General features: G+C 49.6%; 1 protein-coding gene and 1 long non-coding RNA gene across 5 annotated transcripts in view; one reads left to right on the top strand and one right to left on the bottom strand.

Moving 5' to 3' along the window:
• BICDL1 (BICD family like cargo adaptor 1) overlaps positions 1 to 17,980 on the bottom strand; it is a 79,539-nt gene that overhangs the window by 13,649 nt on the left and 47,910 nt on the right. For 2 of the 3 annotated variants that reach the window (XR_009597045.1, XM_012097904.5), the window contains exons 3-7: positions 13,894 to 14,010; positions 10,789 to 10,935; positions 5,273 to 5,452; positions 4,436 to 4,654; positions 3,306 to 3,449 (exon numbers count right to left, since the gene is read on the bottom strand). Coding sequence is in view for 2 of the 3 variants with exons in the window: in XM_012097904.5 (XP_011953294.2) it covers positions 3,306 to 3,449; positions 4,436 to 4,654; positions 5,273 to 5,452; positions 10,789 to 10,935; positions 13,894 to 14,010 (807 nt within the window). In the remaining variant the exon portion in view is untranslated. The remainder of the gene's footprint in view (positions 1 to 3,305; positions 3,450 to 4,435; positions 4,655 to 5,272; positions 5,453 to 10,788; positions 10,936 to 13,893; positions 14,011 to 17,980) is intronic. The other variant, XM_004017411.6, reaches the window with a different exon arrangement.
• On the top strand, positions 606 to 5,867 carry LOC121816871 (uncharacterized). Of its 2 annotated transcripts, none has more exons than XR_006056585.1 (5): positions 606 to 859; positions 1,435 to 1,545; positions 2,656 to 2,735; positions 3,424 to 3,487; positions 3,696 to 5,867. It is a non-coding gene; the product is annotated as an uncharacterized LOC121816871 (long non-coding RNA). The 2 variants fall into 2 exon arrangements; XR_006056586.1 differs by lacking the exon at positions 606 to 859 and adding an exon at positions 889 to 1,312.

Below are 17,980 nucleotides of genomic sequence, written 5' to 3'. Positions count from 1 at the left end.
ACTCTATAAGAACCTTTTGCTGTGGCCTGGAAAACCTGACCAAGGTAGAGACTGCCAGCTTAGGAGTGACAAAGGATTTATCCTGAGTTGCACGTGAATTTGATAAAAAGCAGGAATAAAAGGAACTATTCTCTGCCATCAGGTTGTTGGGAGGATCAAATGAAATAAATAACATCAAGGGCCCACCTCAGAGTGTAAGTGCCACCCCTTCTCTCCCCGCCATGGAGGACCTTCCAGTTAACGGCTGGTTTATCTGCTGGCTTAGGTTACAGCCACCCCTAAATCCACTCTTCCCCATTAAGGTGGGTGTCCTTGAAATTGAACAGCTTCAAAGGAAACATCCTGAGGTCATATATCCAGGGCTGACAATCATTTGAGTGCCTGCTCTAGGTAAAGGCGCTGCACGCACTAGATGCTTCAAGAGAAGACGGAGAGGCATGCCCGCCCTGGAGCCTATCCATGCAGGTGGCCCACTAGGGCTGGACGGGGAAGGAGAAGGGAGGGTAACCGTGACAAAGCAGGGCCGCGGGCTCCCTGAGCAAAGGAGGCAGGCGCGTTTCAAGGAGGAAGTGAAACCTGATCAGGAACTTGAAGGATGAGGAGGGCTGTGTGTGCAGGGGAGTCTACCAGGGACAGAGAAAGACTGGGAGAAAAGACCCAGCTGTGGGAATGCAAGGGCAGCCCGTGCCATGCCCATCTGGAACCTACGTTTAATTCTGCTAAAGCAGAGGTGGTGAAAAAGAAACAACAGGAGCAGAGGCTGGACGGTGGGACGCAGCCAGACCATGGGGCCATGACGGTTTGAGAATATTGCAAGGGGTGTCCCACCTTCAGAAGATCACTCTAGACCGTCTGAAGGGTGAGTGGCTGGGGAAGTGATGACCAAAGGCAAGGTGTGAAAGAATGAAGTTCTGAGGGGGACAGTGGCTGGGAGGATGGAGGAGACAGAACGTGCTGAGATTTCAGAGGGGGCACCCAGACCTCATCAGTGAGAGCCTCAGCTGCTCCCGGTTCACGCTCCCACGACTGTTCACGTCCCTGGAGTAACTGGAATGTACTTCAGTCAAGCATAAAGGAGCCAAATGATGGGGTGGGACTGTTCTCTTACGGTGCCTCCCAGGACCTGGTGTACTGCCTGGGAGAACTACTTGTCATGTTGCCCGGCAGGTCCTCCTGCCTCCGGGCAGCAGCTCCAGACCCCATGGCCAGCCCTCCCTGGGGAGCTGCAGGGATGGGGCAGAGGGGACCGGGCACAGCCAGCGAGGGCAGGAGCAAGTCTGCAGGTCTGGCTACGGGGCTTTGCCTCAAACAGGTGATGATTAATTAAACCTGGGCTCTCTTTTTAGAATTTGGGTAGGCTTCTGAGGGGTGGGGAACTGTGGGCACTTCACCATCAAGGTCCTATACACCTTTTACCTCTGGCCTCATTTCCAGGAGAGAAGAGAACACCCAGGCAGGAAAACAGTGGGAGTGGAGGTGGGACCATCCGTTGGTGAGGCCAGACCTCAGTCCCATGTTACCTGTCTGAGCCGGGCTCTCCAAAGGGTAAGAAGCTGGTCTGACTCCCCTCATCTTACATCCACCTGAGCCTCTCAGGGTCTTGGGGCACAGGCACGTGCTGAGCTAACTGCAGGAGGAACCCCTGCCTGCCCTGACAGCTGCCATTTCCATGGCCCTGGCAACTCCACCTGCGTCACCCACTGCCCTGGGATTCGGTGTTCCTCCCAAGGGACGCTCCTGGATGACGCACCTTGGCTGAGAGGTCTGCAGCTCTGACTGAGCCTGTGAGGCCCGAGGAGCCCTGGCAGAGGCCCAACTCTGTATCTTATGTGGGACTGAATGTAACCATCTGCTTGATGGGTTTTTTTTTTTGAAAGGGAATCCATAGGAATTGACCTAAATCAGTTCTCAGTTGAAATTTTAAGGAAAATTCTCTGGTATTAATATTAACTGTTCCACAGTAGACTCTCAGCAACCTCTCCCTTATGTTTCTGGGTCAAATAAGGCCCTCTCGGGCTTCTAGAAGCAACAAAGTGGCTTTTATTAATCCAAATAACTTTAAGGCCCACTTTCTTTTGCATTTTATTCTTCCCGTTTGGAAGGTATGATCCCTCCTGCTGCCAAACCCTCTGGCCAAATAAATGACCACCAGAGGGTTTTAGGTTTTAGGCACAAGAGTGTTTCTGGCTGCCCAAACCTACTCCCCAGGGCTTGGTCAGGAACAAGATACAGCTTTCAGTAGCACCCTTCTGCCCTTCTTATCTGGTCACTCACAAAAAGAAGAGAGCAGTGATGGCTTGTCTCCCAGTATCTTCCAAGAGAATAATACCAGGAAGTCTAATGGGTACAACCTGAAGGCAAAAGTTTATTTCTACAAGTTTCTTTACATTTAAGAAATACTGAATGAAGTGAAAGCCCGGCTTAAATTCCATCTTTCAGCAACCTCTTCCTGTAGCAGGAAGGGAGGACTAGCTTTGGACAAGGAAAGAAGGGGGTGGGGTTTAAAGGGGTACCTGTCTGGTGTCCCCTGCAAATGGGACAGAACCTCCATACAGGACTCCAGCCAAAAGGAAGAGCTTCTATCTATCTCCTAGGTAGACTTCTAGAAGCTCCTTTTTGGGTGGGGCCGCTCCTAAGCCCTTTAAAACTTTTCAGATGGGAATACAGATGTCCTTCTCCAGTGTTCTTGAGAGATGAGCTCACGATCAAACAGGAAGGGACAGCAAGAACGGCAGGTAAGTGCCTCAAAAGCTGAAAAATAGGCTGGCAGAGGTAACAGCACTCACAAAGAGAGCTCAGGCCCTCAAGGGATCAACTGTCCCCTGGTTTGCAAACTTCCTGCACAGAAGCTGCTGGACAAACATCTAAATGTGTCTTGGGAGCTGTGGCACTCTAACTCTCAGAGTCCACCCAGTTATTCACGCTCTGTAGAAGGCCGGGAGTCCTGGAGGAAATGGAGGGCTATCTTAGTTGGGGCGGGATCTTTTTAGTTGTGGCATAAGGGATCTACTTCCCTGAGCAGGGAGCAAACCCAGGCCCCTTGCATTGGTGCATACAGTCTTAGCAATTGGACCACCAGGGAAGTCCCTTGGCTATTCTCATTCCTAACGATTTCACTGTGGTCTAAACCTGAGGACTGACTTCTCTTGAAGACACCCAGCTCATCTCAGCTTCAGGTCACTACTCCTGAGGGTCTGTCCATCAGAAGAGAGCCCTTCTCAGAGACATGGAGAGGGGGACTCACGGGGTTCCAGGGGGCAGGAGCCCCTGCACACCCCGCACTGGGCTGAGGACGGGGTGCTCACCTGACTGTGCAGCCGCTGCAGCTCTTCCAGGCTTTGCCTCAGTTTACCCCTCTCTCCCTCCATGAGTTCCCTCAGGGCTCTCGAATCCTCACTGGTCTGCCTTATCTGTTCTTCTAAGGAGTCATCGTCAATTCTCCGGGCGCTCTGACAGCGGAAGAGTCAGCCAGCCAAGCAGAGAGGCGGTGAGAGTGGAAGGAAGTGGGAAGATGGTTAGTGGGAGAGATGAAGATGGGAGGGGAGCAGGGAGACAGTTCAGTTTGGGGAAGAGCAAGGTAGGGGGGATGGGAGGAAAAAAGAGAAGCAGAAGGAAGAAACAGAAGGTTAGAGAAAAGAGGCTGTCTTGCTCAGTGTCAATGTGCAGACAATAACTAGAAGTTTGTTTTTTTTCAGGCTTTGGAGAAGGAAAACTGCGCGCGCCAAGAGCATGCCTCCCTGTGCCAGCTCGCTCTCCCGCTGGCCTGGCCTCCGCACCACAGTGCGCCCCACGAACCACCTAGGCAGGACAGCCACCCTTTCACCTAGCTCCACCCAATATGGGGAGAGAGACGCAGCCATCCTGCAGGAGGAGGTACCTATCAAGAAACAATAGCCCGCGAGCTGTGGGTGTAAATGGAGGGGGAATCTGGCAGGAATCTGACACGAAGCTGGAAGGCCCGTCTGCCCATGGGAATGTTCCTCTTCTGCACCAGAGGAGCCATGTCTGGAATTCTAAAGGGCCCGGCTGTTGACCGTCTCAACTTTCTGTGCTCACGTCTAGCCTTTGAGCAGAAGCTTCAGATCTTTTAAGTTTGCCTATTCACGGTTACCGCCACCACCAGGACCAGTGGGCAACAGAACAACAACTTGCAGTTTTTACCAGGATCCAAATTTCTACGTTCACAGCCTCCCAGGAAAGCGCTCACACTTGAGGCCCCGAGGCCTCATCCGCACCCTGAGCCTGCAGGGCGGGACTCTGGGGGCTGATCAGACCCTGTGCCTGCTCCCCTGTGGGAAGTGCGCTCCGACAAGGGGTCAGAAGGCATTCTTGTAGACTTTATTAGGTTCCGGGTTCCAGGGCCAACCTCACCCTCTGGACTTGGTTTCAGCCTCCAGGCCCTGTGGAGCCTGGAACACTCAGTGCGGCCTCTTACCGTGGGCTCCATGCCGTCCACGATGCTCTGGATCAGTCTCTTGAGCTCATTCAGGGCAGTGCGCAAGCTGCCGGCTGGCACGTCCTTGGCCGACGATGTCTCTGAAGACTCATCCATCGAGGAGTCCGTGGAGACAGCCGAGTCAGCGCTGTCATTTCCCCGCAGGTGCGAGCAGAGATAGCGGACCTGGCAATAGGCTTCCCAGAGCTGCAGTCTCAGCTGCCGGCAAAGAGTTACTTCGGTTAGGGGCTCCAGAGAAGATGGCCAGCGGCCGTCTGTTTCTAGTATACGAATCCGAGAATCTAGTTCTAGGAAGTGTTTTTTTTTTTTTTTAATTACTTGTCCCAAGAAACATATGGTTATTCTGGGCCCCGTACAATTGCGTGTGCTTAGTTGCTCAGTTGTGTCCGACTCTGCGACCTTATAGACTGTAGCCTGCCAGGCTCCTCTGTCCATGGGATTCTCCAGGCAAGAACACTGGAGTGGGTAGCCATTTCCTTCTCCCCTACAACTGCATAGTTCTTATATCCTCTGCCCTCAGGTCCCTCCCAGTTGCACATAAAGTACTTCTTGATATAGTCAGTTACTTTTGGAGGAAGTCCCCATATAATTAGGGGAATGAGTGGTTATAGGTAATATGAAAAGAAGCCGATTGGGTGAATCATGAATGTTCCAGAACCCTGTCAATACCAGAGTTCTGAGGCTGATTAGTCAACAAGCATTTCCTAAAAGGCCGCCTCAGGACACCTCCAGCCAGCAGGCCAAGGGGCTCGCACATGTGCAGACCACAGCAACCTAGGCGTGGGGTGAGTGGGAGGGCCGGGGGCACGCCAGCACCTGCTCTCTCTCCTGCTCCAGCTCCTCGGCCTCCATGCTCTGTTCTATCTCGGACAGCAGGGACGCGCTGGTGGCGGCAGAGCTCTGCAGGCTCCTCTCCTCGGTTAGCTCCTCCACCTTCACCTGCAGCTGCCGGTAGGAGAGCCGCACCTCCTGCAGCTCCAGCTGGCTCTGGTGCAGCTTTCGGGGAGACAGCAAAGGGGGGTGAGGGGGCCGATACCCAGCTGACAAACCCACCCCGAACCTGACCATGCTTCTGGAACCTGCCACCAATTTACAGGAAAACACGTGGGGAGGAGCAAGCTAGATGGCACTCAGGGTATGCGGTTGGTAAAATCCAGATGTGGGAAACTATAGGACAAACAGTCTAGTAGGTACCTTCTTCAGTAGGTAAATTTCAAAAAGGAAAAGACAAAAGGGGAGCCTACAGATTAAAAGAGACTTAAGAGACATATGACCTGACTGCCACATGCAGGCACATTTTAATTTGTATCTTGCCTCAAAAGAAAAATATGAAAAACAATTATGATATTAAGATAACTGAAAACTTGAATACTGACTAGACAGCTGATGATATTAAAGAAATATGGCTGAATTTTCTAGGTGTACTAGTCCTGTGTTTATGTTTTTTAAAGTTCTTATCTGTAAAGTATTCTTTACTTACAGATGAAATTACAAAAATTCTGGGATTTACTTCAAAATAATATGAGAGGGGAGCAAGTGGATGTAATGAAGATAGGGTGGGGCTGGCCAGGGATGAATGGTGTGTAGATCTGGACAGTGGGGTACATGGGGTATCACTGTACTATTCTGAGTTTGTCTGAAATTCTCCAGAATAAAAAGTTGCACACACAACCTACAGGCATACAAAATAAGGCACCATTAGACTCTCACCAGAATGGCTAAGAAAAATAATAGTAACAGAATAATAATATCAGGTTTTGATGACAACGTAAAATAACTAGGATTCTCACTGCTGGTGGGAATGGAAGATGAAGTGCACCTCTGGAAAACTGCTCGGCAAGTTTCTAGGGAGTGAAATTCACATGTATCCTTTGATGCAGGTATTCCACTCGTAGGTGCAGACCCAGTAATAAATGACTGAAAATGTACATGAAAGACAAACAGGGCGTTCACAGCAGTATTATCCACAAAAGCCACACACGGGAACAATCTGAACACCAATAAAAACAGAATGGATGTGTTCACATCCTGCAATACTGTACAGCACGCCACAAAGAATGCCGAAGAGCACACTGCTTCTCTCTGCCACAACGGGGGTGAACTTTTCAGACACTGATGTTCAGCAAAAGCCAGACACAAAACTATTTATAATGTACGATTCTCTTTATAAAAGGTTCCAAAACTTGAGATAAAAGTTAGAAGAGAGGTTTGCTTTTGAGGTAGAAGCAGTACGTTGACTGGGAGGGTGCAGGAGGAAGATTTGTGGGTGCTGACAATGGGTTGTCTTGACCTGGATGGTGGTTACACAGGTACCGATAAAAGCTTCAGTGGGCTATACACCTAAGGTCTATATGCTTTACTATATGCACCCTGTACTTTGCTGAAAACGTGAAGGGGAAAAGGGTTGTTTGGAAAGGAACTAGAGGTCGAATCTGAAGCAACATCTGGGCAGTAATACCAAGAGTTCCCAAACTCACAAGAGAGGCAGTCTCACCCTACTCACGGATTACAGGTAAGGCCCTAGCGGGGGACAGATTTTAGGAGCACATGTGTGATAAGATTTCCACAGCACATGTGGCTCAGAGGAGGAGAGCGACGCCAGTGTAGAGAGGGGACGGCAACGCAGGCATCACGATTCATGGGCCAGGGCGCCTTCCGCTGCCACTACCTCAGCCCTCTCTGCACGCTCTGTGGCCCCTTCCCTGGGGAGTCCAAACAGGACATTTGCCACATGATGAGGTCATCACTGCTGAATGTACAGGGAGACTCCACCACGGACTGCTAAACGCCACTCTTCCTGGTGCACTCCACCGCTGCACGTACTTTCGCCACAACAGCCCTGAACCGCAGACTCAGTCTGTTGGCTAACTCTACTGTGTATGGGAGCAGTTTCCTACTGCTCACCCCTGTCCCCCGACTGAAAACATACTTTGGGAGGTGGGGGTGGGGAGAAGAACTTCCAGGGATTTAAATGTAGTTAATCCTTTAATAAAATAGTATCTTCGGTCACCACTGTTCATTAGAAAGAGGGAACGCGGTACTTTCTTTTCCAGACTGTCATCAAGGTAGGTCTGTGGCTCCTGCAGAGATGCAGAGCCCCAGGGGCAGCAGGCAGCAACTCGAAGCTCTGACGAATGGAGCAAGGTGCCTTGCAGAGCCTTCAGCTATCCCTCTGGGTGCCCTGGGAGCCTCTCCTCTGCTGGTCAGTATCAGAGAACATTTGGCTAATGGCACCAGTGGCCTGGGTGTGCCTTAACTAGGAAGGATTTGGAGCCTGGCTGCTCACAGAATGACAAAGGACTTGGCAAGCCTGCCCTGCATGGTTCCAATGGGTCAGCAATACCTGCTGGTCCAGTGGGAACTCCTCCAGCTCTGGTTTTGAAGAAACTCAGAAAGAAGAAATTAGGTTGATTTTTTTTTTTTTTAAAGATATGCCTAGGAAGCCTTTGGCACAATTACAAACAGCATATTAAATTGACAAAATGCTTTGCAATTATTTTCTAGACAACTTCCATATGCATCTCAGCAGGGGAAGTTCAGCACTGACAAGTACAAGTTCTTAGGCACTGGAACAACATTAGTTCAATTACTCACACACACTCAAAGGTGCTTAATTACTTGTAACAGCAAGAGAACAAACACACCAGGACAGGTCTGCCCTCTCTGGTCAATAACTGATCCATAAATCAGAAAAATCAAACCAAAGAAGAGTCTATTAAATACAAGAGCCTTTTAACATAAGAAATATCACCCTTTATAGAACAAAGATGAAACTAAATGTAATTTATATGTGTGACTGAGGAAGACACCAAATGCCTTGTGTTTGAACAGTATGTAAGTTCAGGCTTACAACACTCATGCCCTTAAAGTGGGCAGAGGTCAGGGCACTCTCTCCGTCTTACGCTGAGGGAACTGAGATGGCTGATATTAAGTGATGTGCCTAACGGCACATACCCAGAGTCAACGAGGTCTAGACTCCAGGTCATTTGCTTCCTGGGTCCCTACATGGAGCAGGGCCTGAATTCTCTGCTGATGAAAGCCACCCACTCCTTGGGACCAGGCCCCTGCACACATCTGTAAGACGCTCACTGGGTATGAAACAGAGCAGTTAAGTGGCCCTCTTGAGGGACAAATCCTTTACTGGGTATTAAGAGTTTAGCAAAATGCCTGCTTTTTAAATTTCCTGGGCCCTCAATAGTCATTTTTATCCCTCTCAGACTGAAAAAAAATATCAGAGCTGGATTTGATCAGTGTTTTAAAAATCTGTTTTTGACAGTAGAACCCCAATTACAGAGTGAGCCAGATCAAAGGGGGCTATTCTGCTTGTGGCAGCCTGTTGCCCCGCCCGCTCAGCCATTCTCTCATCCTGTGTCTGAGGAAAAGGATTAAAACCAGGGGATTAGAAACATTCCAAGGCCACTAGAGTCTGACTTAGGGCCATTCACCTGCTCCCTGAGCGAGCTGAAATTTCTATTTATGTGTCAGTACAGGCCGTTTCAGCAACAGAACTAATTAGCAACACCTTAAAGAGAGTTTTATATGACTAGAGGAGGAAAAAAAATTACAAATAGTTGGGAAAGAAGAGATTTCAGTCCATAAATGCAGCGATCCCAAGGTGGGACCTCCCTGACCTGATGCAGGCGTTGCACTCCCTTTCTTGAAGAAGCCCAATCAGGAGGCAGCGCATGTGCAGGGGGCCGAGGATGTGAACGAGGTGCAACTGGGGACTCTGGCTGCCAGAGAACATACAGCCCACATGCCAGCCAAGTACTCCACAGTCCACACTGGTCCTGGCTCTTCCTCACCCCCAGGTCTCCCATTCTTGATCTGAAATAAGGACTTCTCGCTTGTGAATTCATGTTGAACAGAAGTTTGTTTGTTTGTTTAGGCAGGGCCATTGCCTCATTTTTCTGTACTTCTTTTTCCTTCTCCTCTCCATACTCTACCTCGGAGAGTACCTCTCCATACTCAGCCCTCAGGAGAGCACCCGATGGGGTAATAAACGCTGTTGAGACACTGACTTGGAGAGGCAAGTGACACATAGGAAGTCATCACTGAGAACCAAGTAAAGCAGGCAGGAGGGCCCCCTTCTGGATTCTACCCAGGAGTTACTACACTACTTAGGACAGAGAGTTCACCTTTCTTAGCCTCAGTTTTAGAACATCTGCAAAAACACTCTGTTCTGTGCAGAGCAGCCAACAAATGCCCATGGCTATTATCACCATAAAGTTTAAAATAAGAGCAAACTCCTTTCCATTTTGAAAACTGATGTGAAGCTTTAGCCAGCATCATTTTCTGTTCCACACTTACTGAGGCCCCTCTTTACACAAAGTTCCGAGCTGAAGGTATAAAACACGCAAAAAATGTTAATTTGCCCTTAAAGAGGCTAATCACTCAGAGGGCTGTTTAACTGGTCCTGGTATCACATGACCTTAGCCTAAGATGTCTCCTCATCCTACGACCCAGGACTTTCCTCAACAGCCGACTGCTGAGCCCAGGGGCCTTCCGCAACCTGGTCTTTGGGCAGGGACCCACGTGGCACAGGACTATCCCTGGCTGGCCACCTGCATGCGAACAGCACTGCTGCGATCGGCTCTGCTCCCTGGCACACTCAGAGGACACCCCAGGGAAGCAGGGCCCGGAGCCACGGGCCCAGTGCTCCCAGGTCAGCGTGGCGAAGCGTTCTTGGCAGCAGATGCTGCACTGTTTCTGGGGAGGCTGAGTGTTTAAGGGGTTGTTTCCTGTCAAGTGTGAGCTTTGGGATTTGGCTGAGGCCTGGTGGCAGTTCCCAAATAAGGACAAATATAGCCATGAAACAATTTCTTTTAGCAAGGAGAAAAAAGAGGCTAATTAGGCTCATAGAGGGGTTGGCCTGTGCCTTCGCTAGCAACTGGCAGAATCAGGATATGTCCTGCTGTGCTTGGTGGGCAGCTTCTGGGCTTCTTCTCGGGCAGGGCGCACTGAAGACAGGGGCCTGGGGAAGCAGCTGCAGAGAGCACCGTGAGTCCAGCCCACAGCCAGGGGTCCCCCACAGACTCCACCAACCCCAGGAGGCAGAACAGCACTGCGGGGGCTCCAGCCATGCTAACAGCCCGGAAAGAACTCCGTGAAACTGCTCCTGAGGCCAGTGGCTCAGAACAAACTGGAAGGACGACCTGCTGGAGCAGTGCACTGGTTCTTGGCAGAGCAAGAGCAGCCAGTTAGCCACACCTGAGGAGCCATATCCGGCCTGAGGAGAGGCCTCAGCGTCGCCCACTGCCCGTGCACTAGCCCCTCCTTGGGGTCGGGCGGCCGAGCGTGCCCAGCCCTGAGCCTGCCCTCCGCCCCCGCACCTGGAGGTCCTTGTCGTGGCCCTGCCTCTCCAGGATCAACACCCGGTCCTGCAGTTCCTCCACTGTCCCCTGGAGCAGGTCGTTCTCCTCCAAGGTGGCGCTGAGACGGTGCTCCAGCTCCCGCTTCCGATCCGACAACATCTTGATCTGAAAGTGGGGAGAGTGCCACAGGGCAGTGTGGGGTTACACCCGGGCTGACGAGTAGGGCACAAGGGACCAGCCCCGGAACACGAAGGCAGGTGTCTCTCCAGCGCTCTGCCCCAGGGCCCCCACGCCGGACAGAACAGCTGTCAACTCTCCAGCTGAGGAGGCAACCCCTCCCCTTCGTAAACCAGTCTGAGAAGGGGTGGGAGTTAAGCTTTGGGAAAGCTGGAATGTGGGGTGCCAGGTAGAGGCAAGGAAGGTTAGTGCTCTGGAAATTCCACAGATAACACAGAGAAGAGCTCCACCTTGCTGCCCACAACATTTTTTTTTTTTTTGGCTGTGTCATGCATCATGCAGGATCTTAGTTCCTTGACCAGGGATCAAACCTGCGCCCCTCTGCAGTGGAAGCATGCAGTCTTAACCACCAGACCGCCGGGGAAGTCCCCTGCCTACGACTTTACTCCAACCCAACAGCTGGAGGGGTAGTGGAACCTAACCTGTAGGACCCTTCTCTCAAGTCCTGATCCTAAGACAAGGCCCAGGACAGCCCCTGGGGCCACCACACTCTCATATTCTTATCTCTCTCCTCTGTCCTTCCCCCACTGCTGGCAGGTCTGGCACTCAAGGTCACAGCTCAGACCCAGGGCCCCAGGTGAATGCGGAAGCCCCAGGATACAGAAAACATGGCAGTGTTTTCTGCCCCTGCCCTGGGAGGGAACAGGACACTGACAAGTAAATAACTGATTTTACTCAAGGTATCTTCTGCTTCAGCAAGAAATTTGTGAATAGAAGCCATCTCTCTCCTTTTGTTAAACAGGCTGATATGTTTGTATGCCGAGTATCTAGCCAGCCGCAAGAGAGATACAGACTTTCTTTCAGGAAGGTCTGTTCTGTCTCTTCTGTTTCAGTGAGAAAACAGGAAAAGAGGAAAGAGATGCCAAGTCTTCTGTGGCCTCAAGGTTTGCAGGGTGAGAGCCACCCAGCATGCCCCCAGGCCAGCGATGCTCCAGCCCAGGAACTCTGCCCTGCTCAGGGAGCTGCAGGAACCTTCCCGAGTCCCCTCAATTGCCAGTGGCCTTGGGGGACTTCTGGAGTCCTGCAGGCCCCCAGGCTCCTCCCATTATCAGTTCCCTGCTAGACTGATCTCTCACCCCATTTCTTGTGAGTATTCTCCTGGCGTGGTTCAGATGTGCTCCACGCTCTCTAGTCTAGCATGATGACAGTTCGTAAGGGGACCAACCACAGATCGTTTCCAGGAGAGACCTGGAAAAGAACGTCCCAAGTCCTCTGAAACCTGCCTCCCCTCTGCTCTTTGGCTGTTCTCACTCTCTGCACTAGAATTCTTGCTCAGAGGGCACGACTCTTCCCTGGCCACCTCCCCTCCGTTGGATGGGATGCCATCCTGGGGAAATGAAGTATGAGGCCTTTGTCCAGAGGGATCAGGTATCTGGCCAGACAAAGGAACACGGTCTCTCAGGTGTGCACCCAGGGAAGGACCGACAGAGCAGCCCTGTGAACGGCCCAGGCTTCTCCACACTGACGCCACGCTGCCCACGGGAAGGGAGCTCTTACTCTAGCTGGGTTTCATTTAAGTGCCCTCTGACCTTCACATTTTCCTTCCTGTGGATCACCTTTGGTTCCCAAGTTCCATTCAGTCAAGTCATGAGGTAATCTGGTTCTGATATACAACCCCGCCCCTTAACAGAAAAGAAACAAACTCAGAAGTTCAGAGCTATGTGGAGTGACTTACTAGAAATAAACAATTTCATAGCTCGGCTTTTATATGTAAAAGTGTTATTAGATGAAGTAGGGAATTGGCATTAGATAGCCAACTCCCTCACCAGATTCTACACACCCTGAAACCTGGGACCCAACCTGGCCACAAACATTCCTGGGCATGACCCTGTATCACGAGGGTCTAGGCAGACAGGCAACTTGAGGGAGCCGGACCTTGGCAGAGGTGGCTGAACAGTACGTCATGCACACAGACCATCACAGACAGGCATGCCAAACCCACCAGCACCAACTACTTACTTCAAGGACCTGCTGCTCAATACCCGTAGGAATTCCAAGGGAAGGGAGGGAGGAAGGGAGTGAGAGCCAGGAGAAAAGAGAAGATATTGACAGACTTTAGGAAAAACCTCTGCGTCATGTATGAAGCAGGGGAGCAGCCGTCTTGGCCTCCTGGGTCTGACCACACGGGCTGGTTCTTTTTACCAAGGTGGTGGCGCTGGACTGTCCCTCAAAATATAACTTAGTCAAAGGGCTGTTGTTCAGACACTTGGCTGAGGGGTCTCGGGAGCAGAGGAGGTGGAAGCCTCCCCAGCACAGAGGCCCCCTTCGGGCTGGTGATGTGACCCTTCCCTGCTCCTCACCTCCCCACAAGCTGCTTCTCACAGATTGGTCCCCTCAGTGCTACTTCCCCCGTCTGGCTTGCCCAGGGCCACAGACCCCGCCTGGCCTCTCATATGCTTTCAATAGCACTACTTTCTTCTAAACACCACACACAGTGCTTTCCACGTGTTAACTCATCAAATCCTCTCATCAACACTATGAAGTAGATTACTTCAACCCAATGAAGTAGATATTACTCTCGGTTTATAGGTAAGAATAATAGGTCCTATTTAGAGGGACTGAACTGAGCCCAAATGGAACGGATTCTCTTTCCAATCTTCCATTTAGGATGTTTTTGGAGGGATCAACATATCCAGTAAAAAGTAGGTCATCCCTAATTTCAGCACACTCAGCAGTAACTCTAAGCAACCTTACTTCTCTAGACAACAGGCTCCCCAGAGAAACCTGGTCGAGCGATCCCCATTCAGTTTCTCACAGACATCTCTCTCCTCGAGATGTTAGATAGGGCAGGTTTTTGTTCAGAGGACTCCGTGTCTAAAAGGCCAGGCACAGCTCCTGCAATAAGAAAAGCCCTTCCGCCCAACATGGCTTCTCGGGGAGGCTGACCTCGGCCTGAAGGCTTTCGAGCCGGATGATGTGCTGGTTGGTTGAGGAGTTTTTCTCCCGAAAGTCTTCTCTGAGGGCGTGTACTTGCATGGAGAGTTGTCTCTCAACTTCTGATGCCTGTAAGCAAAAGAGACCATGGGGCTGATTCAGAGCTTGTACAAAGGAAGGCTGCTCAGAATTTTGTCTTTCATTTCTCAAGCATCTCCTTGCAACTCTATTCTACAGGAAGTACAGATGAGAAAGAACCGGTTTCCTACGCCGTTCGCTTTGTTCTCTCATGCCCAAACAAGACTAACCCCTATCCCTACCTAAAGCATGAATGACTCTGTCTAGGTCTAAGACCACTTCGCTGATCAGAGGAAACAGGCCTAGAAAATAGTAAGTTCTCAAATGTTAGTTATTATCATTATGACTCTGCACACAGCAGAAGCTCCACAAACATCTACTAAATTGAGAGACAGTCTCAGTATTTTACAAGAAAGAATAAGACCAATCAATACACCTAAACCTTAGAAATTCCTTTATCTCACCCATCCATTTCCTTAGTGGGGGCCAGGCAAATAATCTATCTTACTCCCAGTCAGTGTGGGCACTATTTAAAATACCCTGTCATGTCTGTTAAGATTTTTGCTGTTCATTTCTCAAGGATGTTTTCTGCACCTCTCGATTCTCTGGGGAGCGCTGGCCGAGGGGCTCCTCTCCCACCCTAATCTGTTTATTCTCTAACATGGAAACCCAGCAAACATCAACTACCATTCAGTGTATTGGTGTCACCTTCTCTCGAATATGCAGGAGAATGTTTTGAAAGAATGTGCCCTTGGAAAGATCCAAGCCCTGTCACCCCCCCGGGGGCCTGGCCAGCTCAGCCCACAGCAGAGAGCCCTGAGTGCTGCCCTGGGGAGGGTGGCCACAAGACAGGGTAACTCACTGCCTCAGTGCTTCTCGGAGGCCAAATGGGGTCAGTAAGCTTTATGGGTTCTCAGGGGAGATCACAGCGTGCAGAAATGGTGAGGGAAGGCTTTCAGAGGAGGCGGGTGGTAATAATCTTGAAATGGTAGGTGAGCTGTTCAATGAGGCTCTCACAGTAATGGTCACACGTTCAATAGTTCCTTTTATCTTCAAGTGCTATGTAATCAATTGTCCATCTTTTTTTGGTCCCATAGATTCAACAAACATGCCCCCCTCCCTGCCCCCAGACTACAGAGCCACAAGAATCAACCCACAGTGCTAATTTTTAAACAGTTACAAGACACACAGCAAAAGAAAAGTCAGACCATCTCTTTTTTTCTTATTCTAATTTTAGTTTTAGACACTACCGCTTATTTCTGAATCACTTAGAAACACAGTATTTAGTTGCTCCTGCCTAAAAATAACATGACTATTATTTACCAAGTGCTTACCATGTGCCAAGAACTGTGCTAAATGCTTTATCTTAATTGTCACAACCAAAGTGGGGCCTATCACCCTCACCCAAGGCAACAAGCTCAGGGAGGTGAGGGTACTTGCCCCACATCTCAGTGAACTACAGCATCAGAATGGCCGATTTCGGGTTATCTTACTCTGAAATTGTCTTCCCTGGTGGCTGAGACAGTAAAGCATCTGTCTGCAATGCAGGAGACCCAGGTTCGATCCCTGGATTGGGAAGATCCCCTGGAGAAGGAAATGGCAGCCCACTTCAGCATTCTTGCCTGGAAAATCCCACGGACGGCGGAGCCTGGTAGGCTACTGTCCATGGGGTTGCAAAAGAATCGGACACGACTGAGCAACTTCACTTTCACTTTCTATTCTGAAATTAGGACTTTAATACTACCTTCTTATGCTGCACTCAATATGCCAGCAAATTTGGAAAATTCAGCAGTGGCCACAGGACTGGAAAAGGTCAGTGTTCATTCCAATCCCTAAGAAAGGCAATGCCAAAGAATGCTCAAACTACCGCACAACTGCACTCATCTCACATGCTAGTAAAGTAATGCTCAATATTCTCCAAGCCAGACTTCAGCAATACGTGAACTGTGAACTTCCTGATGTTCAAGCTGGTTTTAGAAAAGGCAGAGGAACCAGAGATCAAATTGCCAACATCCACTGGATCATGCAAAAGGCAAGAGAGTTCCAGAAAACATCTATTTCTGCCTTATTTACTATGCCAAAGCCTTTGACTGTGTGGATCATAATAAACTGTGGAAAATTCTGAGAGATATGGGAATACCAGACCACCTGACCTGCCTCTTGAGAAATCTGTATGCAGGTCAGGAAGCAACAGTTAGAACTGGACATGGAACAACAGACTGGTTCCAAATAGGAAAAGGAGTAAGTCAAGGCTGTATATTGTCACCCTGCTTATCTAACTTCTATGCAGAGTACATCATGAGAAACGCTGGACTGGAAGAAACACAAGCTGGAATCAAGATTGCCGGGAGAAATATCAATAAACTCAGATATGCAGATGACACCACCCTTATGGCAGAAAGTGAAGAGGAACTAAAAGCCTCTTGATGAAAGTGAAAGAGGAGAGCGAAAAAGTTGGCTTAAAGCTCAACATTCAGAAAATTAAGATCATGGCATCTGTTCCCATCACTGCATGGGAAATAGATGGGGAAACAGTGGAAACAGTGTCAGACTTTATTTTTTTGGGCTCCAAAATCACTGCAGATGGTGACTGCAGCAATGAAATTAAAAGACGCTTACTCCTTGGAGGGAAAGTTATGACCAACCTAGATAGCATATTCAAAAGCAGAGACATTACTTTGCTAACAAAGATCCATCTAGTCAAGGCTATGGTTTTTCCAGTGTTCATGTATGGATGTGAGACTTGGACTGTGAAGAAAGCTGAGCACCAAAGAATTGATGCTTTTGAACTGTGGTACTGGAGAAGACTCTTGAGAGTCCCTTGGACTGTAAGGAGGTCCAACCAATACATCCTAAAGGAGATCAGTCCTGGGTGGTCATTGGAAGGACTGATGGTGAAGCTGAAACTCCAATACTTTGGCTACCTGATGCGAAGAGTTGACTCATTGGAAAAGACCCTGATGCTGGGAGGCATTGGGGGCAGGAGGAGAAGGGGACGACAGAAGATGAGATGGCTGGATGGCATCACCGACCCGACAGACGTGACTTTGAGCAGACTCTGGGAGTTGGTGATGGACAGGGAGGCCTGGCATGCTGTGGTTCATGGGGTTGCAAAGAGTTGGACACAACTGAGTGACTGAACTGCACTGAAGTAAATGCAAAAATGTATGGTAGTCTCTTGTTCTCACTAGGCTTCAGTGTGCCAATTCCTCCCAAAGCCTTCCAAAAATAAAACACAGAACTTAAGTTTGTTATGTATTTACATTTTACTACAGTTCAGTTCAGTCACTTAGTCATGTCCGACACTTTGTGACCCCATGAATCACAGCAAGCCAGGCCTCCCTGTCCATCACCAACTCCCAGAGTCTACCCAAACTCAAGTCCATCGAGTCAGTGATGCCATCCAGCCATCTCATCCTCTGTCGTCCCCTTCTCCTCCTGCCCCCAATGCCTCCCAGCATCAGGGTCTTTTCCAGTGAGTCAACTCTTCGCATCAGGTAGCCAAAGTATTGGAGTTTCAGCTTCACTATCAGTCCTTCCAATGACCACCCAGGACTGATCTCCTTTAGGATGGACTGGTTGGACCTCCTTACAGTCCAAGGGACTCTCAAGAGTCTTCTCCAACACCACAGTTCAAAAGCATCAATTCTTCGGTGCTCAGCTTTCTTCACAGTCCAAGTCTCACATCCATACATGAACACTGGAAAAACCATAGCCTTGACTAGATGGACCTTTGTTGGCAAAGTAATGTCTCTGCTTTTGAATATGCTATCTAGGTTGCTCATAACTTTCCTTCCAAGGAGTAAGCGTCTTTTAATTTCATGGCTGCAATCAACATCTGCAGTGATTTTGGAGCCCCAAAAATAAAGTCTGACACTGTTTCCACTGTTTCCCCATCTATTTCCCATGAAGTGATGAGACCAGATGTCATGATCTTAATTTTCTGAATGTTGAGCTTTAAGCCAACATTTTACTCTCCTCTTTCACTTTCATTAAGAGGGTGTTTAGTTCCTCTTTCTGC

This window comes from Ovis aries, chromosome 17 (assembly GCF_016772045.2).
Source record: "Ovis aries strain OAR_USU_Benz2616 breed Rambouillet chromosome 17, ARS-UI_Ramb_v3.0, whole genome shotgun sequence".
Taxonomy (NCBI): Eukaryota; Metazoa; Chordata; class Mammalia; order Artiodactyla; family Bovidae; genus Ovis; species Ovis aries.
This window is presented reverse-complemented; position numbering and strand designations above follow the sequence as displayed.